The sequence below is a fragment of the Vulpes vulpes genome, chromosome 11 (assembly GCF_048418805.1).
Source record: "Vulpes vulpes isolate BD-2025 chromosome 11, VulVul3, whole genome shotgun sequence".
In the NCBI taxonomy this organism is placed as follows: domain Eukaryota; kingdom Metazoa; phylum Chordata; class Mammalia; order Carnivora; family Canidae; genus Vulpes; species Vulpes vulpes.
The window spans coordinates 96,553,743-96,581,718 of NC_132790.1; the positions used below are offsets into that span (position 1 = coordinate 96,553,743).

Below are 27,976 nucleotides of genomic sequence, written 5' to 3' on the forward strand. Positions count from 1 at the left end.
TAAGGGAGAGTGAATGAGTGGGAGGGGCAAAGGGAGGAGAGGGAGAGAGAATCCCAAGCAGACTCCATGCTCAGTGGGGAGCCCATTGCAGGGCTCAGTCTCACAACCCTGAGATGGTAACCTGAGCTGAAACCAAGAGTTGAATGCTTGGGACCCCTGGGTGGGTCAGCCATTGAGCACCTGCCTTTGCTCAGGGCGTGATCCTGGGATCTAGGATTGATTCCCACATCAGGCTCCCTATAGGGAGCCTGCTTCTTCCTCTGCCTGTGTCTCTGCCTGCCCACCTCCTGCCCATGAATAAATAAATAAAATCTTAAAAAGAAAAAAAAAAGAGTTGGGTGCTCAATTGACTGTGCCATGCAGGTGCCCCGTGTTTTTTTTTAAATGGAAATTTCTGATGCATCCTTATCTAGATAGTTCATCCTTATCTAGATAGCTTTCCCACTAGCCTTTTGCCTCCAGAATAGTCCTCCTCCTATGTTGACTTTTAAGAACCTCGGGGAACCGTGACTTTCAGGGAGCACCTCCTAGCTTTGTTTTTGCCCCATATAGCTTAGTGATAGCAAAGTTGGTGGTAAATTGAAACATTGACTTCTTGTTCCCTCCTGCAGACCATGCCCCAGGGCTATACGATGTATGGAACGCAGATGCCTTTGCAGCAGACCCCACAGCAGCAGGCTGGTGGCGTGGTCTTGTCTCCCAACTATAACTCCAGAACCTATCCGGCCACACATTCCAACCCGGCGCTAATGGAAAGACTCAGACAGATGCAGCAGCAGCCCAGTGGCTATGTTCAGCAGCAGGCATCGCCATACCTGCAGCCCCTGACTGGCTCTCAGAGGTGATACATGTGGAAATAATGATTGCAATAGTAGACGCTCAAAGCCTTGTCTTTGTTCTGCATTGTCTAGGGCATGGTGCTTTATAATCACTTTTATGAGCTTGCATATTTGCATATAATTTGCATTGTGTCATCTCATTTTTAGTAGCATCCAGATAGGGGATCAAAATAAGCAATGCCTTATCTTGTTTATTTCATTTAAGGCTCCTGTAATTAAACTCACATCTGCCATAGTATGAGTGCAATATTTTAGATGCAGTATGTTAGCTCCAGTGTTTTCCGTTCTTTTAAAAAGATTTTTGACTAAAAATATCTTAATATGAAAAAATTACTGGTTACTGTTAGCAATGTCTTACTAGAATATTTGGACTGGAGCCATAAAGTATGTCATTGTTAATACTCAGTGTGCGTGGTGCACATAAGAGTTTTGCTCTATTTTAGTTTCCACCTTTTCTGCTTTCAGGTATGGTTGGCAAAAGAGGATCATGAAAGATTCTCAGTTCTTGCTGTAATTGAATCTCATAGACATGATGTATGGTAACCACCAGGCACATGTGTCTATTTAAATTAGAGATTAATCAAGATTAAATTAAAAATTGCATTTGTCAGTCACACTAGTCACATTTTGAGTGTTTAGTAACCATGTGCAGCCAAGCAGAGCCCACTTTGAAGATGTGGGACCCGTGCAGTCACACAGTATCCTGTGTTTAGAAGGCTCCTGTGCTTAATTTAATGATATGCTGTCACCATCTTGAAAATGCTACTAGTTTTTGGTCAGGAGCCTTGCATTTTTGTTTCATACTGGGATCCAGAAATGATATAGCTGGTCTTGGAGGCCAGTAGCTATCTTAATGGACAGCACAGCTGTAGAACATTTTAGGCATTGTAGAAACTTCTGTTGGATAGCATAGGTCTAAAAGAACTAAGTTTCATGCAAAATTTTTAACTATAGCAGACAGCAGCTTAGCTTCCATGTGTTGGCAGTCAGTCCTTGAGCCTGGCAGGTTGGGATGGTTGATGGTAGCACATTTGGGGAAATAAATAAATTTGGAGAAACATGCGTTGTATTATTATTCTAAGTGGAGCATAGCATATTGACTTGAACTTCAGAGCTCAACAGTTGTGGTGTTAAATCCCACCTGTGCTCTTTCCTGCCTAACTTTGGGAAGTCATTTCTAGCTCTCTGTTTTCTCATTTTTAAAATAGGAATAACAAAATGCAAATATAAACCACAATGAGCTATCCCCTCTCATCAGTAAGAATGGCTAATATCAAAAAGATAAGAAACAACAAGTGTTGGCAAGGAGGTAGAGAAAAAGGGAACACTTGTGGCCTGGTGGTAGTGATGTAAATTGGTGCAGCTGCTATGGAAAACAGTGTGGAGCTTCCAAAAAAAAAAAAAGAGAGAGAGAGAGAGAGAGAAAGAAAAAGAAAAAAGAAAGAAAAAGAAAGAAGAAAGAAAGAAGAAAAAGAAGAAGAAAGAAAGAAAGAAGAAAGAAAGAAAAGAAAAAAGAAAAGAAAAGAAGAAAAGAAAAGAAAGAAAAGAAAAGAAAAGAAAAGAAAAGAGAAAAAGAAAAAGGAAAAAAAAGAAAAGACCATCCAGTAATTCCACTACTGGGTATTCCAGAGAAAACAGAAACAAACACTAATTCAAAGTCACCCCTATGTCTATTGCAGCATTATTTACAATAGCCAAGCTATGGTAGCAGCCCAAGTGTCCATCAAAAGATGAATGGATGATAGAAAAAGAAGATGCCCTTAATATATAGAATGGGTATTACTCAGCCATGAAAAGAATGATTTCTCACCATTCATGATCATGCGGATAGAGCTAGAAAGTATAACGCTAATTGAAGTAAGGCAGTCAGAGAAAGATACCATAAGATTCCACTTAAGATGTGGACTCTAAGAAAACAAATAAAAAGCAGAAACATACTAAGACCTACAGCGAACAAACTGGTGGTTGCCAAAGGGAAAAGAACAAAGAGGGGGCAAAATAAGTGAGGGGATTTTGAGGTACAGATTTCTAGTTATAAAATAAGTTAGAGGGATGAAAATGTGTAGCATACGGGGTATGGTCAGGACTATTGGGATAACCTTGCAGGGTACACGTGGTAGCTCCCCTTCCGTGGTGAGCATTTCATAATGGATTGCTGAATCTCACCCACTCATGTTTAACTTCAGGCCATGCAATCTGAATGCAGAATTTCTTATATGTGTTTGAAAAAAAAAAATTGAGCTGTTTCTCATTTCTAAATCACTGTCCAAAATATAAATGTTGACTATCTTTCAATTAAAAGTCTAAAATAAAAAAAATGGGGATAATAAAACTGCCGACCTCAGAGGATTGCCATGGAGAGTAAATGAAATAATACTTTTCAGACTCTTAATAAAACTGTGCCTTCTCCAGAATAAATGCTCAAGTAGTGTCACTTATTGTTTAAAAACTACTAAACTATTTTTTTTAAGTAATTTAAACATGATTGCAATTTTTACCTTGTATTGAGCACGCTTTGCTGTCCCTTGTCCAGTGATTCCATCTCTCCCTGGGAACCTAGATTATCTTTAATCACTGGTCTCTATTGCATGTGAATTTTGTACAGCTGAATACTGAACACGGTTTTGGTTTGTGTGTGTGTGTGTGTGTGTGTGCGTGTGTGTGTGTGTGGACATAATGTGCCTGTGGCACTGATTAAAAATATGCCAGCTTGCCTGGGTGTGAAACCAAGTTGTTATTTTTTTTTTATTATTATTTTTTTTTTTACCAGACTGAATCATCAGTCCCTTCAGCAGAGCCCTCTGGTAGGTGGAGGAATCGATGCGGTGCTGACTTCCACGCATCCCAGCCTTCCGTCGGTGCCCCTGCCTCAGGACCCGATGAGACCCAGGCAGCCGCAGGTTCGACAGCAGCAGAGGCTCCTCCAGGTCTGTGGCTGGGGGTGAGGGCAGCGCAGGAGGGGGGGGGGGTCTCAGCAGTCCTAAGAAATAAGAGGCACTCAGGCTTTCATTACCCAGTTCTCAGGAACCCCCAGCATGATTGACACTAGGAGTTCAGCCTGTGAAATTTAGTTCCGACTTGGCCAGAGTCTTCTTTCTCAGTGCTTTTGCCAGGTCATGGGCAGGAGGGTGCATTATGCAGAATGTCTTTCCCCTTTGACAGAGGTTTGAGAGAGGGTAACTGGCTGCCTTTATCTTAATAGTGTAAATAAACATCAGCTCACCCACTCACTCTTTAACAACAGGCCATGCAATTTGAATGCAAAATTTCTTACATGTGTTTGAAAACAAACAGAAGCAAGATTGAGCTGTCCACAGCTTGCGTCAGATTCCCAGAGAGCTCTGTCTAGAACCCAAAACAGTATCTCTGACACTTCTGGTCCCATCTAAGCTGTGAAGTTGGAGTGAGATAGGTGGGATATTTCATAGTGTCATTTATTTGATGTAAATATTTAAGTACCTTAGACAAAGGATTCCTCCTCTGGACACATTTCTACTTCTAACTTACTCATTTAGGGAATATAGGCTATTTATGTTTACCTGTTGGCATTTGTAAAGTTCATTATTAGCAAGTTTGTCCTGTGTTATTTGTTTGGATATTGTCTGATAAGTCTGTATGGTGAACTCTTCTCAGTAATTCACCTTGAGATGCACTGTCATTTTATGTGTTACTAAGAAAGAAAGAAACCACCACCAAAAATGGGGAGTCTAGTAGAACTGGGGTACCCAATATACCCTTGGAATGAGTTCAATAAACCTGTCCTGCATAAAGGGACAGTAAAGTAACATGCATGTCTCAACCTTGACCCTGGTTGGAGGGAAGAAAAAATATCTTGTCTCATTATTTGAACCACAAGTTCAAGTGGGTTTGAAATCTGAATTCAGTGTGATCCCCAAAATTCTAGTTGACAGTGCCTCCAGGATAGGCATAAGCCAACACAGATCCTCCAAAAAAAAAAAAAGTTCTGTAATGATTAAATGTCATTAGTTCTAAGATGTCATTAGTTGCACCTCAATTGTTAAATGGTGAAAAAAAAGGTTATATCACAAAATTGATAACATAGTAATTGGTTTAGGGGAAGTGTAGCTACAAATGCTCAGTCTCACTGTATAGTTGTTATCTCCAGCATGGTAAGAACCCCTGTCATCCCTAGTTTTGTCATAAGTAAATGTAAATAATTATAGCACCTACCTCTTAAATGTGTAGTAAGAGTTCAATAAGAAACTATAAGTAAATCACTCATTTGGTAATATTAATAATTATAATTATAATATTATAATGATATTTTCATAAGTAATTTTATCTCAGATTCTGAGGGTATGTTTCAGAACTTTATAGGACTGATATTTATATTTCCCTCTGCTTTAAATTACTCATTTCCAAACCACAAAGGAAAGTTATTACATTAGTTATTTACTACTTCCTGTCTTCTGTTGCCTTTTCAAGGCTGTACATTTTGAAAGTATTTTTTTCCTTTGGTTTGTTTTTTAATATGTACCTTTTTTTCTTTTTTTAATTCCGAGTAGCGTAATATGCCCTTCTGGTAATTTTTTTCATTACCACAAATTCCCTGGAGATAAAGGAAAGGGTTTTGCTTTTGCTTAAGGATTATACTTACTCCACTTGATGGGATGAGTACTGGATGTTATATGTTGGCAAATTGAATTCAGATAAAATATTAGAAAGACCAAAAACAAGAACAACAACAAAAAAGAAAATCTAAACCTTAAAAAAAAAAAAAAAAGGATTATACTTACTCTTTTCTTTGTGATTGACTACAACCATAAAGGAACAAATTGATAATTACGAAGTTAGGTTGATTTTTCTTAGAAGAATTCACAGAAAACCAAATGAAGAATTGGCTTTATATTGCGATCCTTATGGTTCTGGTCCCACTTGCACTGGCCCAGTTGGGAAGGACCCTGCCCAGACCTCTTGCTAGAATTCCATATTCATGAGTATTGGCACCTGTGGGAAATACCTTGCCCTAAACAAGACAAATAATTTGGGGGATAGTATGCAAACCAGGTTGGAAATACAGAAGATGAAAAGAAGTCTGGCATTATCTAGAGGAAGTTCGTGGGTGGAGGAAATGTTGAAGGTCACTGAGACCAACCACCTATTAATATTTTCCTCTCCTCTGTGCCCCACATAGTGGATGAGTAGTTTGTATTTCTTCTGTGACTTGGAAGTGTTTACTAAGGGCTCTTTATTTAAGCCAACTCGGTCACTGACATAATTTGTTTTTATGCTGGTAATTTTTGCCAGAACTTCTCACATACACGTCTTACTTAAAAGAAAAAAAATTCTGATCTTCAAGAATTACTCCTCTTCTTCTCCCTGTTTTGCTTTCTTTAAGAAGTCTACATTGTTCTTTTAAAAAAAAAATTAATCTTCAGGAGTTCCTCCAGATGCCATAGGGACTAAAAAGGTAATTACTTCGTAGTCCGTTTCCAACCTGCTGGTATAAAAGATAGGATAAATTAGATGCAAGAGCAAATAACACGAAAGGTGTTAAAAACACTAAGTATGGGATCCCTGGGTGACGCAGCGGTTTGGCGTCTGCCTTTGGCCCAGGGCGCGATCCTGGAGACCTGGGATCAAATCCCACGTCGGGCTCCTGGTGCATGGAGCCTGCTTCTCCCTCTTCCTGTGTCTCTGCCTCTCTCTCTCTCTCTCTCTCTCTCTCTCTCTCTCTCTCTCTCTCCCTCTCCCTGTGTGACTATCATAAATAAATAAAAATTAAAAAAAAAAAAAAACCACTAAGTATAAAAAGATGTTCCAGGACAGCAGAGGGCAATATAGACAGTGAATACTGTGACTTTGGAAGGAAGAGCTCCTTGGGGTTGTGTGGTCCAAGAAGCCTACAAGGGGACAAGATTTAGGTCCTACCTTGAAAGAAAGATGAGTAATGTTTATCAAGACAAAGATGCAGGAGGTAGCTGTTTATCATTTTTGTTCAGCAAGGTAATTATATGCAAGGTATATAGGGGGAGGGAGGAGACTGAGCTGTATTACCCCCTCTGTTTGAGTGTCTAATCCTTTTTTTCCTTGCAGATGCAGCAGCCCCCCCAGCCCCAGCAGACCCCGCAGCCCCAGAGTCAGACCCTTGGTCTCCAAGCGATGCAGCCGCAGCAGCCTTTGGTAAGGCCTGGTGTTTGGGAACCAAACGTGGGGTTCTTCTTTAAAGGCAGGTTGGATTTTTCATCCCATAAGATCATTTGTTAAGAATCGAAGTAGCTTAAATACGCCCTCACAAATTTTCCCTAGAACTTATATCAGAGTAGTATATTTGTTTTCACAGGAAGATATAAATAAATATTTGGGGTTAAGTAGTTACATCATTTTTTCCTCTTCAGATTTTTTCCCAGACTTTTTCATGGCCTAAAATATTTTTGTCGAGACACTGCTTTTCTTCTAAACGTTAAAGTGATAATTTACCTTATCTTTTACAAGATTATCTTTGTGTTTTCACTCTAATTTCAAAAAAGCATAAGTGTGCTTTCTAAATATTATCTTTACTGTTATAAAAGAAACTCTGACTTCAGTTATTTTCCATAAGAATTTTCATAATTAATATAGTTGTGTAATTCTTTAGCTTTGGAAGTCAAATTTTGAAAATGTGAAATGCGTAGCATCAGTGTTTCCTGAAACCTCAGTAGTTTACACATCCTTTATTTTTGCAACTGCCGTATTATTTACTTAAGCATTTTTCTTTAAATTGCCTCGTTTTCTGTTTACCTAAATAAGTATGTCCTAAAAGGAATTTGTATTACTACCATCAATGGTCACATCACCTGCCACATATTGGAAATATCTGTAAAGATAAATATTTATTCCAAAGGTTAACTGAACAACATGAGTAGTGTAGAGTGAGTCCTACCTAATGTGAGCTAGCTTACTACTGCACTTTGGGAAACTCTGGTATAGACTCTTTTTAGGATAGGATTATAAAGATTGAATGGTTTCCCCACTTTTGCACTAAAGAAAGAAGGACAGAGCCAGGGCTGTAGTAGGAGACATCAGATCAGGAGAGCTAGGTGATAAAGAGTGTAGTGGCCAAATAGACTGAAGATCGCTTATCAGCGACTGGAATAGGACACCCTGGGGCATTTTACAAGCCTTGGCCAGTTTGAGCCCCATTTTTAAGGAAATTCTTCTTTATCATGAATCTAGTTTTTCTAGCTCCAATTCTTTTTTTTTCTCCTTTTTTTAAAGTATTTTATTTATTAATTCATGAAAGACACACAGAGAGAGGCAGAGACACAGGCAGAGGGAGAAGCAGGCTCCATGCAGGGAGCCCCATATGGGAATCTGGGATCACACACACCCTGAGCCAAAGGCAGACGCTCAACCGCTGAGCCACCCAGGCATTCCCCACCCCCTTTTTAAATATATCTATGACATTTATCGCAATCTATCTTAAAAATCCTTTCTCAAGTAGAGGCAGTATAGGAGCATCCACAGGCAGCCTACATTCTTCATCATCAGAGGTGTATTAGCAGGGATTGGCTGACTTACAAATGTTGTAGAAGGGTCTCCTTGGGATGGGTTCTGCTTCGCCCTAGCGTCTCACCCAAGAGCAAGATGTAACTCAAGCTAACAGAAGAATTAAAGAATAATACAAAGAATTATCATAATTTCTCTTTCTAAATTCACTAAAATATTTTTTGTCACATTTGCTTTATTATTCTTTCTACACACACACACACACACACACACACACACACACACACACTGATATGTACATATGAGTAAGTTGCAGACTCATGCCTCTTTAGTCCAAGTACTTCACTGTGGTCTTTTAGGAACAAGGGTACTTTCTTACAAAAACTTGGTGCAATCATTAAAATCAGTTAATCTGATGTGAATACAGTACTGCAATCTATACATCTTTTGCAAATGGTACCAATTGCACCAGTAATTTTCCTTTTTGCAGTTTTTGTTTTGTTTTGTTTTTTTTTTTCTGGTCTAGGATCACACTTTGCTTTCATGTCTTTTTACTTAGCTTTAATCTGGAACAATTCTGCAGCCCCTTTTTGTCTTTGTGTTTTTTGTTTTTTGTTTTTTTCATGACAGTGACATTTTGAGGTTTGTAGAATTTTTAGAGTGTAACTCAGTTTTTGATTTGTCTGATGTTTCCTCATGATTAGATTCAGATCATGCACTTCTGGCAGGAGTATCACAGAGGTGATGTATCTTTCTCAGGTATCACATTAGGATATACATTATTGGTGTCATTACATCAGTCTTTTTCTTTAGGTGTTATGGTAGATTTCTCCACCCTAAGCGTATTGATTTTTCTTTTGTAACTAATGAATAATTTATGGGGATAGCTTGATACAATCTAAGTGTTTTTTTACTCATGGGCTTTTACTCGCTAGTGTTAGCCTTTGTTAAATTAATCTTGCTCCAATTCAGTTTTGCTATGCTGGTGGAGAAATAATGATTAACTAGCTCCAGTATTTTTTCTGTATTTAACGGTTGGTATTCTATTTAAGGAAGATCTTTCCCTTCTTTCCCTATTTGTCTATCTGTGTCTCCCTAAGTTGTATTTTATATATGAAGGCTACCATTTGACTCTTTTTAAATTTAATTAAATTTAATGTTATTTTATTTTATTTATTTTATATTTTATTTGGAGAAAGAGAGAGACACACACATACACACAGGTGGAGGGGAAGCGGGGAGAGAGGATCTTAAGCAGGCTCCATGCCCAGCGTGGAGCCTGACATGGGCTCGATTTCACAACTCTGAGATCATGATCTCAGCAGAAATCAAGAGTCGGTTGCTTAACTGAGAAAGGCACCCCACTGACTCTTATATTTGAAACATTCAGCTACTAGGGTTGAGTTTAGATTCTTTCTCCCACTTCATCCGGTATTCCACAGTCACATTAGGCATCTACTAGGTCACATTAGCCAATTTAGATATTCACTTTCCACCCAATAGGTTACTCTATCAGCTAGTAAAAAAGCTTAAAGTAGTCCTGTTCTTTTGTTTCTTTATAGAAGAAAACTTTCCAGAGATATTTTGACAGAAAACCAAGAAATGAATGATAACGTATCTGCAGATGATGTCATGTTGAGTGTTTGGGATATTTGATGTTGACATGGCAAAGTTTTAATTAACCTTTTTTCCTTTCTAATTTAAAACAAAGACTTCTTATGCTATAATGCTCACATGAGCAGCAGAGGCTCATGTGAAGAACTGGGAAATAACAGTAATATACCTTTTCAGAGATCCATGCAAATTCATTAATGAACACTTGATTAATAGTTGTAAGGAACTCATTTATTTAAGAATTGTAACTTCTTTGGTTAGTCATTGCTAATGAGGAAATGACTGCATAGTACCTTGTGTGCCAATAAAGCAAATTTTAAATGTAGAACTGCTTCAGTTCCTTTTAATATATAACAGTATTGTATCGCACGTTTTAAGCTGCTTTTTAATCTTTGATTCCTATGTGTAAATAAACATGAAACATGTACATATAATTGGCTCACAAATAATAAAGTCTTATAATCTGTATTTTAAAATTTATTTCTATTCAGCCACACAGATGCATAACTGCCATCCGCAGACTGTGAATTTACTTTTCAAAAATGTTGACTTTAATATGTGGTCACATGTCCTTATAAAACAGTTCATAATTTCAACCAAAAACATGACTCAATGCCTGCAATTAAGCATCTTTGTCTTTCTCTTTGGCCTTTCATCCACCTATTATTAAATACTATTTTAGTTGGTTTATAATATGACATATAGGAAATACCATAAAATATTAAATGCATAAAATTTTTTTATGCTTAGAGAATTGTGGTATATAAACACAGATGGATATTGATATCAAGGGCCTGAAATGAGATGGTTATTTTGGGTAAGATTTAAAAAAAAAAAAATTTTTTTTTTTAAACTATCACAAATTTATAGGGCTGGGGTGGAAATTGTCTTTAAATTTCTTTATTATAATTTAAAGCAGATCAGCTTTTGCACAGTTAAGAATAAGAGACTCTTTCCCCATGTTCCACTAGAATGAAAGCATATCTAATGTAAGAGAATTTTATATCTTTCTATTCACCTAATAGTTTCATGAATATTTAATAAATTAATTATGTGTAAAGAATTTATGTCAAATGTATTCAATTTTGACCTCTACGACAGTTTTCAAGTTTTTAATGTAGTAGGTTATATTTTACTCACTAGCTTAAAACACATCCTAGGGATTGAGCAGATTAGTCAAAATATGGCCCATGATTTTTTCCCACTGTGTTCATAGTAAAGTAATTTCAGAGAAACAAAAAATTTCATTACAACAGTCTTAATGGATAGTAAAATCCACAGTAGGCTTTCTCAAGCCTTTTTGATTTTCTTTTCAGCTGAAGTCTTTTTTAAAAGCTGTTTTGGAAGCATAATGACTTATTTTTATATCTAGACACTGTATTTTAATCTAGACAGCCTGTACAAAGGCAGAAATACTGTGTATATCATAGTCTTAGGATAGGCTAGGAAATTTAAAATATCACTTAGAGGAACAGAATTCAGAATTAGAAGTTAAAGACATAGTCAATGATCTTGGAATTTTACATTATTGTGGTTAGTTCTTTTTTCAGCATACGTTTATTCAGCGTACTTATATATACTTTTTAAAGTTTATTAACATAATCTACATGTTTGTAATTTTATATAGCTATGAAGTCAGTCAGCTGTTTTCCTCTGCTCTTACTTGCTTAACACCCCACCTACTGCTGAACATTGATATTGTTTCCAATTTCACAAGTAATGCTGCTGGGATATTTTAATATATATTCTATTCCTAATTTTTTCTTTTCTTACAATAAAAGAAAATAGCACAAGAAAATAGCACTAATCTAAAGTTATCTCTAATTGTTTATCTTCAGAACAGCAATAGCAGCAAACCTCAGCAATGTTAAGAAAAAATTGTCATTCTTATAGTTTCTTAAAATTTGATATTGTTTCTTTGCTGGAGACCAAGCAGTGAGCTGGCTGTCAGTGAGAAGTCAGCTCTGACTCATTCAGAGCTCTGACTCACATGCAGTCTCAGGGGAGAAGTGGTAGTGGTTGACACAGCCACCACCCTCCCTGTGACTTGCCCAGCTGTTTTCTGGTGACATTCACCAGTCAGTTCAGCTGGTGCTTGTTTGTCGTGTACAGTAGAGCCCGGCACTGGGCCAGAGGTCATGAGCACCCTAATGAAGTGCCAAGCATGCTCCCTGCCCCCAGACAGCTTAGAATCCTAGGAAAGCATGGAACAGTGGCATGGCACGTGGGAAGCAGGGTAAGTACTAGAGAAGCTGTGTGAGTCTGCGAGGGCTCCTGTTGTTGCAAAGCACCCGCACCCTGGGGTGCTTAACCAACAGAAACGTGTTACCTCACAGTTCTGGAGGCTGGGAATCCAAGATCAAGGTGTGAGCAGCAGAGTTGGTTCCTTCCAGGGGCCAGGAGGGAGAGATCCGCCCCAGGCCACTCCCCCTAGCTTCTAGAGGTTTGCTGGTGGTCTTTCCATTCTTCGGCTCATAGAAACAAACATGATCTCTACCTTCATCCTCTCATGAGGTTATGTGTGCTTGGGCCCTTGGGCCCGGTTTTCAAGGACACCAGGCACATCGGATCAGGTCCTATCTTGATGACTTCATTTTAATTTGATTACTTCTGTAAGGACTCTATCTCCAAATAAGATCAGTTTGGAGGTACTGGGGGTTGGGATGCCAACAAAGCTTTTTGGGACAACATAATTCAACCTGTAGCAGCAGAGGTCAGGAAGAGTAGGAGAAGCTCAGGAAGCCTTGTTGGAGGAGACTGAATGCAGTGGACCTGGAAAGGCAGTAGGATTCTTTTTTTAAGTGCTCTTTGTCCTTGTTGGCAGCAACAGCTGGAACATGTGGCACTTGATTGTTAACACGCGTGTAGGCGGCCTGGTCCCTTCTATAAGAGTAGAACCTATGAGTCAAAGTAACTTAGAACGGAAATTGCTGCTTTTTCAAAAAGCATCATCAGAAAACAGAGCATTTCTGTGAAAAGAGGAAGAAAGTGTTCAAAGGTCCATGCTTACAAATTAAATGTGGTGTCAGCTTAATATCCTTGCCTGTGTTGTCATTTGCTTACTTAAGTCATTTGCTTACTTGTCTCTGATGAAAGAGCATCTGGAAGGAAACACTAGGCACCCTTGCTGGAAAAGTATATTTGGCCTTTCTAGTTTTAACCTAAATTACAGTTCTTGTCTTGAAAAAAACCTTTAAAGTTTTTGAATTGTAATGATTAAATTAACTCTTCACTAAAGTTTTTAATGGGCCGTGATCTTTTCTTTAAAACTGCTTTTAGCTTTTAGGAAAACAAAGTTTCCATTATCCTGCTGTGTCCTTTCTTTTCATCTTAAATTCAGGGTGTCCTAATTGGGTGACCTGGAAAACATGCTAACAGAATACTGTAAAAAGTCGGCTTTTTAAATTAATTGTGTCAGTATCACATTATGTTGAATATGATGCCTTATAAAAATATGCATAAAGGAAGCGTAGTTACTTTAACAGTTGCATTAATTTGTAGCTAAAGATTGTGTGTGAAATTGTCTTATAGTCTTCCTACAAAATTCATATGTTCCATTAAGAGAAATTGAGAAAATTGTCATCAAATGACTCTAGAATTCAAAACTAGCTAGGTAGTATTTTCCTTTTCATATGGGAAAAATTCCTTCAGAGAAATTTACTGAGCCATTATCACCTTCCTCTGCAGGAATTTGGATGTTTTAATTTTTATTTTCCTTTTTGAATGGAAAGGAGATGTAATTCATAGATGGAGGGATAGGGAAGACATTTGTGGGAGATGTCTGGTAAGAGGAAAGATAGATTTGATTTTTTTTTTCCTCTAAAAAAACTATGTACAGATTTTTTTAAAATGGCTGCGTGCAACTTCCTAATTAAACTGCAAACAAATTCATGCCAAATACTCTGAAATCTCTTGCTGCTGGTCCTTTCTGAGTGTGCCACCTAAGTGTGTGTACTTCTGTCCAGGCGCTCAGATGAAGGGCCCCGGCAGTCCTTGTGCTGGAGCTGGTACTGATAAAGGGTTGTACTCCATCCATCACAGGAACCCCTAACTGTCTGCATGCTGTCCGTGGGCAGTGCAGGTTTCAAATAAATGTTTCCTTGGTGCTTTGCCTTGTCTTTTGCTCACCAATAGTGTGATCACAGGTTTTAGGACACAGCTCTCAGGAGTCAGGAACTGTGCTTTGCTCACTTTGGTGTTCCTAGAACCCCCAAATATGCCTGGATTTGGTTAACTACTGTCAAATGACTTGTTTGTTGAATGTCATAGCAGTGAAGGAACAAAAGTCCCACACATGATCCATAAGTAAAGGAACACCCAGTTCGGAAGGCAGGAGGTGTGAACGAGATTTGAGGCAATGTGAAGGCCCACCACCAGCTCAGCAGCCCTGCGGCTGCGCAGGACCATCAGTGTCCACTGCTGCTGCAAAGAAGGGCCCAGCTTTTCTGAGAAATGATTCAGTGACATGTATTTAAATAGAAATGACTAGTCATGCTTGAGCAGGAACATTGAATATTCTTGAATAAGCACATGTTGTCAAAATAGGGATTTAGGGATCGTTGAAAATCCATCATAATCAATTTTTAAATTATTGTTTTGAGTTCAGCAGAGAACGTTCTTAGTGGAGAGTAACCACGCCCTGTTGGCTAGTTGGCTTTACCTGATGGACATTGTTGAGCTCTGTGCGTTGCATTGTGGTTGCAGCAGGAGCACAGCACAGCTCCTGACCCCAAGAGGAGCAAGATCCAGAGTATTAGGGAGAGAAGCAGTTGTACACCGTATTTAATAACAAAGGATGCAAGAGCAGGATACAAGAGCAGCGATTTGCTCTTCCAGTTCTGAAGGGAGTAGGTAAGCACCTTTGAAGGACAAGCAGATTTTTAGGAGCTTGTGGGGTAGGATGAAGTTGGGAAAGAAGGGTTTCTAGGAGGAGAGATTAACATTTGCAGAGGCACAAAGGTGAACAAAACCGTGATCATCTCTCCTACTGATAAAGTGCAGAAAAATCTTTCCTCTTTACCAGATTTAAGCATGAAAGGTTAACCATACACAGATAGTGATTTTTAGACTTATTTTACTTCTCGTAAACCTCAGTTGTCTCATGGATTGATTGACCCGTTTTGGTCAATTAGAAGTTCCAGCTTCCACTCCAGGGATGGTTCTGAAGTCTAGCCTACCATCACGCCACTTAGGGGAACTCTTTGAAAATACAGATTTCTAGCACATTTGCCCCAGATATTTAAATTCAGGAAGTCTGGGGTAAGAGCCTAAGAGGATGACTCTTTAAATTTCCTCTGAAGGCTTTTGCTTTTTGAGCCAGTTTTGTTGTTGTTTTGCAAGAGCTGAGTCACTTGATTTGAAATGTGGAGCTTGGTGGCACTCTCTCCTTTCCCTGGCCACAGGTGCTCCAAGGGCCCAGGGAAATTGTCAGTTGGATCTTTTACCTGCTGACATTCACATACAGGTGGAAGCAGGTTAAATCTTTTTTTTTTTTAATTTTTTTATTATTATTTATTTATGATAGAGAGAGAGAGAGGCAGAGACACAGGCAAAGGGAGAAGCAGGCTCCATGCACCGGGAGCCCGATGTGGGATTCGATCCCGGGTCTCCAGGATCGCGCCCTGGGCCAAAGGCAGGCGCCGAACCGCTGCACCACCCAGGGATCCCTAAATCTTTTTTTTAAAATAAATTTATTTTTTATTGGTGTTCAATTTGCCAACATGCAGAATAATACCCAGTGCTCATCCCATCCTGTGCCCCCCTCAGTGCCCGTCACCCATTCATTCCCACCCCTCGCCCTCCTCTCCTTCCACCACCCCTAGTTCGTTTCCCAGAGTTAGGAGTCTTCAAGTTCTGTCTCCCTTTCTGATATTTCCCACACATTTCTACTCCCTTCCCTTCTATTCCCTTTCACTATTATTTATATTCCCCAAATGAATGAGACCATATAATGTTTGTCCTTCTCCGATTGACTTAGTTCACTCAGCAGAATACCCTCCAGTTCCATCCACGTTGAAGCAAATAGTGGGTATTTGTCATTTCTAATGTAGGTCTTCTAAGCACAACATCTCCAAAGAAACGAGAGCTTTAAATGATACACTGGACCAGATGGATTTCACAGATATCTACAAAACTTTACATCCAAACTCAACTGAATACACATTCTTCTCAAGTGCACATGGAACTTTCTCCAGAATAGACCATTAGAAGCAAGTTAAATCTTATATCCGAGTGGCCTCGAGAGAAACAGAGGCAGGAAAACTCTACAACTGAGGAGACTGGGGACTGCAAGCCATATCCCACCACTTCCTTCCTGGGGGGGCCCTAAGGGAACTGGTCCTGGTGTTTGGCCTTGGAACTCCTTCTCATTCAAAAATCACTGTGGACCCATAGAGCTTTTGTGTGTCTAATAATATTTATTCTATCAGAAATTAAAACAGAAATATTACCAATTTTACTAATATTCTAAAGTTCTCATTACATATTAACCAGAGATAACACTTTTATGAGCAATGAATGAATATGGAAATACGAATATTTTTCAAAGGAAAAAATTCGTGAGAATGACATTGTTTACCTTTTTAGAATTTTTTTTAATGTCTAAATAGATGGAAGACATTTGTTGGAAGATCACACATTATATAGCCTCTGAAAAACTGCATTGTATACTCCTGAGACAAGGAGAGCGAGAACACCTAATGCCTTAGTATTATCATAAAAATGGTTTTAACTGTGCAGATGCCCCCAGTAATCTTGAGGTCCTCTGGAGGATACTCTTAAGGCCACCCAGCAGAGCACCCATACCTGCCTACATGTGTGCATGCATACTCACACACCCATGCACATGGGCTTCCTATGTATTAGTTACTGCAAAGGCTTCTCAGAAAATGGACTCACCACCCTATTTCTATCCCATGAATTACTCTCTCTGTAGCAGATTTTAAATGGACTTAAAAGAAGACAGCTAAGTATTTGAATGGATAAATGTTAAGTATTTCTGCACTGTGCACCTCAATATGTTAGTTAATTAAAGGAGAAGTTAAGATTAGACATCCTTGCAGCCCACCCCTTAGATGCTGTGATTATTTCCAAGTAAATTAGTACTTGGAAGCTAATATTCCCAATTAAAGATAGCACTGGATTGCGGTTAAGATAGGAAGCCCTGAATCCCAAAAGTGTTGTCTGAATCCCTGCCCCATTACTTCCAGAGATCACAGGCAGGTAACTGGACACTTTGGTGTCTCCGTTCCCTCAGCTGGAAAATGAGAGTAGTAGGAAAGGTCCACAATCCCTTATGTCCATTTCTAAATTCCGAACTGAATCTCGACATTTTATTTTGAAATGGAAATTTTATTTATAGCTCATTGGGTTGCAAAAGCTGACCTGAGTGGTCATCAGTCTCATCCTGCAAGACAAGGACTGGTTGTGTGTTTTGCTACAGAAATTTAGTGTTTGTGTGGTGCTGTCCTAGGCCTTGGTTGGTGGGTTTATTATGGATGTGTCGTAGTAAATCATATATGCAAGGACTTTGGATAAAGGATGGAGAATAGGTGTTACCTGGTCAGGTGTAAATGGGCTGATGTATGCAGACAATGCCTAGCACACCGCTGAGGAGCATATTTGCTTTTGTTAAGTAGGTAATATTTCCGAATAAACAGAGAAACCACTGAATAGGAAAGGAAGCACTTTTTAATTTTACTCACATTTCCTTGGGAATAAAAGGTAGAGTTTTGCTTTATTTTTCCCCCTTGATTTGGGCAATAGGAAAAAAAAAAAACAAAACAAAGCTGGCAAGGTGCTGTTTTCCTGCTTGGTATCAGAGAAAATGGTAGCGTTGGCTGACTTCCTCCTGCATCCGATGGGAGGGCAGAGTCCCAGATGAGCCCTGGACGGAGGGGCCACTGCTCTGCCCCACGGGATTCTGTCCCTGTCCATACGGGCCGAGGCCTGCGGAGCTGAGCGCATCCTCTGGTCCGAGAACTTGCATGTTGCCAGTGAAGGTGGCGTATGAGAGTGTGATGCTAACAGCCCCCGGCGAGGGCAGATCACGAGGGTACTTGGCCCTGGGGCCTCCCCTAGAGAGGACTCTTCCATCAGGCCCTTCAAATAAATGTTACCTGGCCCCTGGAGAAGGGCATTTACAATGGATCGGGCGCTTCAGATACTGAGCATCAGAGGCAGGGGGTGGGGGGGGTGACCCCGGGGGTGACCCCGGGCGGTAGTCTCTGTCCAGGTGAAGTGCTGAATGTGTGTTGGGGGGACCCCAGGCGGTAGTCTCTGTCCAGGTGAGGTGTGAAGGTGTGTCGGGGGGACCCCGGGCGGTATCTGTGTCCAGGTGAGGTGTGAAGGTGCGTCGGGGGGACCCCAGATGGTAGTCTCTGTCCAGGTGAGGTATGAAGGTGTGTCGGGGGGACCCCGGGCGGTAGTCTCTGTCCAGGTGAGGTGTGAAGGTGCATCGGGGGGACCCCAGATGGTAGTCTCTGTCCAGGTGAGGTATGAAGGTGTGTCGGGGGGACCCCGGGCGGTATCTCTGTCCAGGTGAGGTGTGAAGGTGCATCGGGGGGACCCCAGGTGGTAGTCTCTGTCCAGGTGAGGTATGAAGGTGTGTCAGGGGGACCCCGGGCGGTATCTCTGTCCAGGTGAGGTGTGAAGGTGCATCGGGGGGACCCCAGGTGGTAGTATCTGTCCAGGCGAGATGCTGAAGGTGTGTCAGGGGGACCCTGGGTGGTATCTCTGTCCAGGTGAGGTGTGAAGGTGTGTCGGCGGGGACCCGGGCAGTATCTCTGTCCAAGGGAGGTGTGGAGGCGCGTGGGGGGCCCACACCTGTGACGCCGGCGCCCACTCATGCCCTCCTGTGCTCTGTTGCGATTGCAGTTCTCCAGGCAGGGCTTGCAGCAGACCCAGCAGCAGCAGCAGACGGCGGCCCTGGTGCGGCAGCTCCAGAAGCAGCTCTCCAGTAAGTCCCCTGCGCGCGGAGCACGTGGCTCCCCGGGATTAGGAACAAGCCGGCAAAACAAGGGGCGACCCCTCAAAAACTGCTCTGTCGCCTTCCTCCGGTACCATTTTCACCTGCATCGTGAGTCCAGGCTGGTTTGGTTTGTTGGGTTTGGGTTTGGAGTCCGCGCCTTCCTGCTCGCCCCGCCCACCCCCTGCCCAAAGTCCCACTGTAGTTTTTTTTTTTTTTTTTTTTTTTTTTTTTTCAGTTCAGAGAAGTTGTTTTCCTCTCTGTTCCATGTGAACCTGGAATGTCTCTTTTCATTGGGGGAGATCCCCGTGCAACCGCAGGTGCCCTTTTTAGCCCTTTAAGCTTAGAGGGTTCAGAGACCAACTGGGCAGGTGCCCTGAAGCCTGCAGGTGGAGGAGGGACGTGGCCCTTCAAAGTCCCTTGGGGAGGAAGGCCAGCACGTGTCCTGGTCCCTGGGGCCGTGACTGTCCCGGCCACTGCACCGTCCTCTCCCTCTGACAACCGTGCAGAGACTGCAGGCAGCAGAGCTGGGCAGTTTGTCCCCCGTAATTCCGGCTGCTATGCTGCTGTGATTTTTTTTTTTTTAATTGTGCTGCCTCTCTAGAGCGACGCCCACAACCCCACCTAGGTGCTGGCTCGGCGTGCTAGTGTGCTCCCACGAATCGAATCCCCCCGTGACCCAAAAGGATATTGGCCTGGGAGTTAGGAAGTCTGAATTCCGGTGCCAACTCTGTCACCATTCCCTGGATCATTTTTTTCTTTCTTTCTTTCCTTTCCTTCCTTTCTTTTATCTCTTCTTTCCTCTCCTCCCCTTCCCTCCCTTTTTCTTCCTTTCCTTTCCTTCCCCTTCCCATTCTTCCCTTCCCCTTCCCTTTCCCTTCCCTTCCCTTTCCCTTTCCCTTCCCTTTCCCTTTCCTGCCCTTTCCTTCCCTTTCCGTTTCCCTTCCCTTTCCCTTCCCTTTCCTTCCCTTTCCCTTTCCCTTCCCTTTCCCTTCCCTTTCCCTTCCCTTTCCCTTCCCTTTCCCTTCCCTTTAACTTCCCTTCCCCTTCCCTTCCCCCTCCCTTTCCCTTCCCTTCCCTTTCCTTCCCTTTCCGTTTTCTTTCCCTTCCTTTTCCCTTCCCTTTCCTTTCCCTTTCCCTTTCCCTTTCCCTTTCCCTTTCCCTTCCCTTTTTCCTTCCCTTTCCACACACACACACAGAGAGAGAGAGAGAGAGAGAGAGAGAGAGAGAGAGAGGCAGAGATGTAGGCAGAGGGAGAAGCAGGCTCCATGCAGGGAGCCTGATGCAGGACTCGATCCCAGGACCCCGGGGTCACACCCTGAGCCGGAGGCAGGTGCTTAACCGCTGAGCCACCCATGTGCCCCAGATCATACACTTTTCTTGTCTGTGCACAGAGGAGACTAGTGGGATTGGCAGTTTCATCTGGGTCTCAGATTGTGTGCTTGATGTATTGAGTGAAGGCCAGCTAGTCCTAAAGACAGTGGTGGGACTCTGGGGGGAGGATGTCAGGAGGGGGCCCGTTATGACTGAGGGGTAAGTAACAGGTTTGGTCTTCACTGTCCGCCTTGGCTGCTGTCCGTATTGATTTCCTGGCAGAGAGAAGGCCCCTCTTTATACCTTGTGTCTCTAACCTGCTCATAACCAAGGTCTTCTTTCCTTTAAAAATATTTCCCTCTTTTAGCCTCATTTAATTTGTTAAATCATATACATTGATTGGTCATCTTCTCCAGCTGTTGCTTTATAGGTGTGGTCTATTAAATGTGTGGTTAAAATTTCATTGTTTTATTCGAGAGTTTATATTTCCACATAGCTAAATAGAGAATACAATTCTCTATTTAAATAGAGAATATAATTTTAAGGCAGAGACAACATGCCTATATCTTAGATTTTTTTTTTCCTAGTGTTTAGAAATAAGAACCTATGATGATCCCTGGGTGGCACAGCGGTTTGGCGCCTGCCTTTGGCCCAGGGCGCGATCCTGGAGACCCGGGATCAAATCCCACATCGGGCTCCCGGTGCATGGAGCCTGCGTCTCCCTCTGCCTGTGTCTCTGCCTCTCTCTCTCTGTGTGACTATCATAAATAAATAAAAATTAAAAAAAAAAAGAACCTATGACTTTTATGCACTGGCACCTATTTTGAGGGTGTATCTACTCTTATGGTTCCCAGAGCTCATGATATCCAGTTGTTGTTTTTTTTTTAATCCATCATTTATGGAACACTTCCTAGGACCCCCAGGCACTGTGACTTTACGTATATTAATGTACTTAATTCCTCAGCTGCCCCACGCATAGGTATCACTCTTCCCATATTCTAGATGAGAAACAGCTAAAGAACAGGGACTCAGACTCATTTGCCCAGGGTCACTCAGCCGAAAGTAAAGGGCAGAGCTGGGACCTGAATTCAGATGGTCCCCCTCCAGGGCCTGCCTCTTAACCACAATATATTCTGCTCCCTTTATATTAGCAGTTACGCCAGCCCCCATTTGTTGAATATTGGCCACGACATTGAGCCGCCCACTGCACAACTCCAGAGGTCTCCTTCTGTGTCCTAACCCATGTGAAGGAGCTTCTGGGTTTGCATAGCCTCCCAGAGTTGTGGAAGCAGTAGGTATTTCTAAGTCGCTGTCATTTTTTTTGTGCCTGTTGGTCTTTATTTTTTCTGTGTGTGTGTGTGCGTGCATGTGCACAAATGTGTAGGCACACACCTGAGTCAACACACATAGCCACTCTCACACGCGTCTCTCTTACATATCTAATGGCCATTTGCAAAAAAAATTATCCCATTTCACGGCACCACTCTCTCACTTTTTACAGTGCCCGTGTTAAAATCTCCGATCTGCTTCTATAGAAGTTTTGGGAACTTTCAACGTGTTACGGTTACTTAGGGTCCTCTTGTAGGTCAGTATTGGGTGGCTCCTGAGTTTAGAGACGGTGACTTCAGATGGGCCAGTTGCTCTTCCAAGGCTTTGTGCTGGCAGGTGTAGGACTCTGATGTAGAGCTGGTGTCTCTGTGGAATGAATTCAGTTACGGTACTTAGACCTCACCCCTCTGTGCTCTGGGCTAGCTCGCTCTCCCTGGCCAGTCTCTCTGTTCCCCTGTGCTTGAGGCTGGTACTGAGAGCAGCGTCGAGGGGGTAGCGTCTATCTGTGGCACAATTTTGCCTCTGCAATTTTATTTGAATTTATTTTTCTCATCAGGTAACCAGCCACAGCAAGGAGTGACTCCCTATGGGCATCCATCACACTTCTGAATCTGGAAGAGGACACGACAGAAAGTTTTATGTTTGCACTGAAAAATAGAAAATCAAATTTAACGCATCAGTCATCTTTTAGAGGTGTCCCTTTGTTCTTTCCTTTCTTTGAAGTTTTCCTATATTTTGTGCTACATTTCACTTAGAGGTATTTAAACAAAAAGAAAAAGGAGGAGGTGTGGTTTAGGTTTTTTTTTTTTTTTTTTAAGTTCAGCTTTGAAGTAGGTATAAAAATGTGGATCATGTGGGCCTACTCCAGGAAGAGCGTGGTACCAGATCTTTTGAAATTGGTGCTTTTTTTTTAATCTCCTAGAAAGAATGAATTAAGGCAGATTGAAAATATTTATGTATTCATTAATGATGAAGTTTGTTGTTTCCCACCCCCACCCCCCCACCCCAAACCGTGCTGGACCAAACTACTGATTTCGAAAGGCATGTCAGATCTTGACGGGGGAGGAACCCATTTATTCTGCTTTCACCTTTGATGGTGAAATGGACATGTATTTGCATTGCTCTAATTTGAAATGTTTGTAATTTCATAAGCACTTTATAAACTTTGTTCTTATTTATGTAGGGATTTTTCTTTGCTTTCGTTGTGGTCAAAAGGTGCTGAAACAGATTGTTGCTTAGTACTTAAACTTCTTAGACCAAGAACTTAAACCAAGGCTTCTATGAGAGCCACCCTCAGATATGTGGAAGCCTCTTAGAAGTAGCCGTACTCGAATTTGCTTTCAGTGGCAAGAGCATCGACCAGAGTCTTTGTGAAGGTCCAACGTGTATATTCTAAAGGCCTGAACGAACCACCGTGGAATTGTTCTGATTATTTATTGCCAGATTTGGCAAAACAGACTCTTGGTTCTCCTGAACCTTATGCCAACTAGAGAAAAAAAAACAATCTTGCATCTGGCCTGAGACTCTGCAGCGCTCACACTGGACGTGGTCTCCAGAGAATCTGGCCCCCGAGTCCAGAAGGCTCTGGTTTTCCTAAAGATGTATGTGCTGTTTATTTTGTATGGTAAGTATTTGCTATTTTGAATTTAATTATTAATGTTGGTGTCAGTCTTGGTTGTGTATTGCATATACTGTATTTATAAATTGGTGCAAAAAGCACAAGTAAATTATACATCAAATTTATTATAAAGAAATAGTAACTATTTTAACTTTGTTCAAGTATGTGGTAATTTGCTCCTATTAGAGTAAAAAAGAAAAATACAGTAAATTATTATCCGTTTGTGTAACTTAAGAGTATTCCATATAATATTTTTTTAGATTTAGATGCATAAAATTTTGAATGTGAAAATTGCAGGGCATTTTAAAACATGTGGGGGATATTTTCCCATGTTTTGTGTTAACTCATTTTCTTTTTTCTTTTGCCATATGATTTTACATGTAATGTAGTTGAGCAGACTGTGAATAGATTTGTCTATAATGAGCAAAACCACGTAGAACTACTTTTCTAAAATGTAGCTAGTACAACCTGAGATCATTTCTTTTGCAAATCATTATATAAATAATTTATATCTTCCTAGGTGAGTTACTCATTGCAAAGTTTGACTCATGCAAATGACCTCAGATACATGTCCGCTTACTTTGCTGTGGCAACATCCATGTGAACTGCTTTGTACACTGTGAAATCTTTCACTCCAGCCTGCTCATTTCATGTTTACTCTGGGCTGGACAAGACTTTGCCAAAACATTAAAGACCATTCTTTTTCACTAAATTAACATACTCTATCTGCTTTCAGAAGACAAATCTTTACATTTCAGCTGGTTTTTGTATATCAGGTTTTGGGTTTTTCCTCTTGAGAATCATACTTTAGAGTCCATGAAGTTATTTTTCTTCCAAGTAATATATCCATATAATGATTGCCTTGGCAAAACAACCGAAATATGAATGTTGTGCCTAGTGAGTGAGTCCTGTCCCGTCCTGGTTTCCTTTTCAAGAATTATTGGTATTTAAAATGCCAGTTTTCAGTTTGAACCGTATATTTTTATAGCTCAGCATCGCAAACAGCAGTAATATTGTTTCAAGAATGAGTGTTATAATTGCATAGCATTCGTATGCACTTTATATTTTGCATAAGTTAGTGAAATTAATTTATTAATGATCATTTTGCACATGAAAGCTGTGGGGTATACCTTTTTTTCTTGTTGTGTCCTTTTCTTTTCAGGTGACAAAGCTAAGTCATGGTTAAGGCCCCATAATTCAGATTCTATGGAAAGTTGAGGAAAAACCTAGGACTGGCTTACCCCTGTGCATTATAAAGAGAACAACTGGAATTTTTAAGTTTTATTTAGCATATTTCCTTCCACGTAAATCCCACATCCTTAGAAGTTTCTTTCTTAGCAAGTGCATTAATTTGCATTAAAATGATCACCAGGGAAAGCCCTATCCTTTGACAGAAGCTGGTAATTTACTCTGTAAGATAGGAAGTTATCCTAAGATAAGATGGTGACCTCCCTTCCCCTTAAAAATAAGACTTGGAAATTGAATGTAATTGGGCAATCAGAGTCCCTTAGACATACCAGTTTACACTCTAGTCTGATTCCTAATAACTTCCATTTGTCATTTTTATTTACTCCTCTTGGCCCAGAAACAGGAGGAGACCACAGTGAGAATGAGTATCCTTCGACCTCCTGTGGCCATAGGGTACCAGCGTCAGAGATAGGAGCAGTCAGGTCACCTCTCAGGTGGAGTCAGCTGAAAGTTGGTGTGATGACAACACAATGAAGTAAGCTCCCCTATGTCTGAAATCATCAGCAGGGGCTAATATAGTTCTGTTTTGTGTGCTGAGATATCTGAGCAAGACCTATGGCATGTTCTTTTTTTCTCCACTTTAAATAACTGGCAAATAATTGAATAAATTCTGGATACGTTACACTGGAACCTCCCAACCTCCAGAATTAGAAAAGATGAATCATAATATCCCCCCAAATCAATTCACATTGAATTACAAAAAAGCAACATTTTGTGTAGGTTTTATCAAATTTTAAGTACAATGAAACTTCATCATATGTATTTGTATATCAGATCTGGATTTTCCCCTTTTCCTCTCCCATAAAGGAGTATCACTTAATGAAATAACATGTTCATAAAGCAGTGGTTCCTCCTCAGAATATTTTCCTTATAAAGAGCTCCAAAGCAAAGATGGCTGTGTTAGATTTTGAAATGATAAAGAAGTTTCATTGTATTTTTGAGGCTTTTTAATGAGTTTCGGTAGCAAAGTAAGCAACCCCCTTTTCACTTTAAATGACGTGTAGGTGTTAAGTTGCTTTTTACACGTGGAAAAGTTAGCCTGCATTTATTTTAAATGTAGGTATTAAAACATTTTTGTATTCCACATCAATGAAAATTTTCAGTGTACACAAAATAGGGAACAAAAATGAAAACCATTCAGAACCTACTTTCTCTAGGTTTTACTAAAATATTTCTAAACCAGCCACAGAATATCTATACGTCAGAATGGTAAATTTACAATCAAGACTGCAAATTTAATCTTTTCCATTGTCTCTCTTCTCAAGAAGTGCCATGCTTGTAACATTGATAGAAGTTGGACACTAGGCAACTGTTAGTGAAAGAAAAAAGTCCATTCTTAAGAATTCAGATACATTCGCCATTTGTCATTTTATGGTGGACAGTTTTACCTTAATGTTCATTGTTCTTTGTTGGCAAAATAAAAGTGCCTTAAGTTAAAAGTTTGTTTGGAGATCAATTAACAAAATCATTATCAGTCATATTGCATTTATTTACAAGTCTTTTTTTTTTTTTTTTTTTTGCATGTCCATGATAAATTTAATATTGTAAATGTACTCAAATTCATTTACATGCCTCTGGCTGCCTTTGATTAAACTTCTTCCAAAAAATAAACTCTGTCCAGATGTTGACTTTGTTCGACTTTATTTCATGTCAGATCACCTGAACGTAAGTTGTTGCATAATCGCTACCAAGTGAGTTCCTTGCTGTGCATTTGTAGATCCCAGAATCTGAAGTTTGGGGATTCTGAATGATGAGGGTACCACGGGGGTGAAAAGGCTCAGGTCCCCGAGCCCCCCCGCTCTTATTTGGCTTGGAGAGCGAGGAGTGGTCTGGCCTCTCCCATGTGATTTCTGGCTTGGGGATTCCCAGGGCCATACACCGGAGCTGAACGGCCGCTCCTGTCCTTGTGAGAATGCTCCTGGGTAGGCGATTTGTAATTCGGGGTGGGTAGGCTACAACCATTACTGGGACAGTAATCAGTGCGTGGCCGACGCTATTTTGAGCCGTACAAATATAGTTTCCCCTGTCATAGGCTGTTGCTTCTTTAATGACTAAGGTCCCATTTTCATGCAGTGTGTACTTCTCACTACTTTGAGGCCTATCTATTATATACCCGCTTGGTGTAGTCCATTTGATGTTCGGCTTAGGGCTCCCATCAGACACACAGTGCAGTGAGAGAGAGTCTCCACTGATACAGTACACTGTTCCTAGTGCATAAGTAAGAATAACCGGCTTCTGGCCAATTTCTAGCACAATTAATTTTTCAATGTAGCCAACTTTATTTCTTGCTGCACACCGGTATTTTCCAGCATCATCCCGAGTGGTCTTGGCAATGATAAAAGACCCATTGTTTGCTATCATATACTGAGAAATTTGCGGTTCATTGGGAAATCTTGTGCCATTTGGTAAAATCCAGATTATTTCGGGTGGTGGGTTTCCATCAACAGAACAGTTCAGTGCTGTGGACTTCCCAAGCCGGGCAACAATTTTTTCATTAAATGGATTTCTGAATGTTGGTCGTCTTAGCATCTCCAGTACTTGTAACTGTACCACCAGCACGCTCTCGCCTCCTTCGTTCCGAGCCACACAGATAAAATCTGCTGAATCTGAAAACCTCACGTTCCTAATTTCCAAGGTTCCGTTCTTATGGACTGTGATTCTGCTCCCATAGTAGGGGGCTGTGAGGAAAATATTGTCTGGCATGATCCACATGATTTGAGGAGCCGGTGTTCCTTCGGCCCTGCAGTCAAAGTGTTTTTTGGAATGCCTCACGGCTGTGGCTTTAATGACCGTCTTGTTTGTGTACAGACCGTTAATTAATGGAGGTTTGGAGACAACATCCAGTTTGTACATTTTGGTGTCATCCCCACTGGGATTTCGGGCCACACATACATACTCCCCGGAATCGAGCAGTTTCACCTTGTGGATGGACAAAGACCCGTTGGCATGAAACGTGTACCTGTCTTTAGAGAATGAAATCATGTCATGAGAAGGCAGCAACCAAAATATCTTTGGTTTGGGTTCACCAACAACCTCACAGTCAAGGACAACTGTGTCTCCAGCTTTGATTCTCGTGTTGGTCTTGTAACCTTGCCTGATCCGCGGGGCCGCTGTGATTACTGTCAGGTGGACCTTCATTTCATCCTTCCCCAGAGTGTTCTGGGCGTAGCAGGTGTAATCTCCTTCCTCCGCAATCCCAACTTTGTTGAAGTACAAGGTTCCATTGTCAAAAAGGGTATACCTCCTGGGCCCGCGGCCACTGTCATCGGCTTGCATTGCATTGTTGATCATCGTCCCGTCAGGCAAACTCCAAGATATCTCAGGCACTGGGGAGCCAGAAGCCTCGCAGTCCACTTGGAAATCTTTCCCATGAAATACTTGCTTTTTAAAATGTTGCTTGTGATCAATTTTGGCCGGTTTCAGCCGTAGGCTCACGTGCATCAGTATCAGATCGTCCCCCATTCTGTTTCTGGCCACACACAAGTAGTCCCCTCCGTCTTTTTCTGTGATCGATCCAATAAACAAGGATCCATTGGGGTAGACATGGATGCGGCTGCCCATCCTAAGGGGAGAAGAGACAGATTGGAGTGTGCAGCTATT

The 27,976-nt window shown here is 41.1% G+C and overlaps 2 protein-coding genes across 10 annotated transcripts in view; one reads left to right on the top strand and one right to left on the bottom strand.

Moving 5' to 3' along the window:
• The window catches only part of MED12L (mediator complex subunit 12L), a 323,809-nt gene extending 297,822 nt beyond the window's left edge, over positions 1–25,987 (top strand). For all 8 annotated transcript variants that reach the window (XM_072727143.1, XM_072727148.1, XM_026015744.2 and 5 more), the window contains 5 exons: positions 612–841; positions 3,610–3,766; positions 6,897–6,983; positions 18,777–18,858; positions 22,067–25,987. In XM_072727143.1, coding sequence (XP_072583244.1) covers positions 612–841; positions 3,610–3,766; positions 6,897–6,983; positions 18,777–18,858; positions 22,067–22,119 — 609 coding nt within the window. In that variant the 3' untranslated portion in view covers positions 22,120–25,987. The remainder of the gene's footprint in view (positions 1–611; positions 842–3,609; positions 3,767–6,896; positions 6,984–18,776; positions 18,859–22,066) is intronic.
• IGSF10 (immunoglobulin superfamily member 10) overlaps positions 25,524–27,976 on the bottom strand; it is a 58,733-nt gene continuing 56,280 nt past the window's right edge. For both annotated transcript variants that reach the window (XM_072727141.1, XM_072727140.1), the window contains one exon: positions 25,524–27,938. In XM_072727141.1, coding sequence (XP_072583242.1) covers positions 26,027–27,938 — 1,912 coding nt within the window. In that variant the 3' untranslated portion in view covers positions 25,524–26,026. The remainder of the gene's footprint in view (positions 27,939–27,976) is intronic.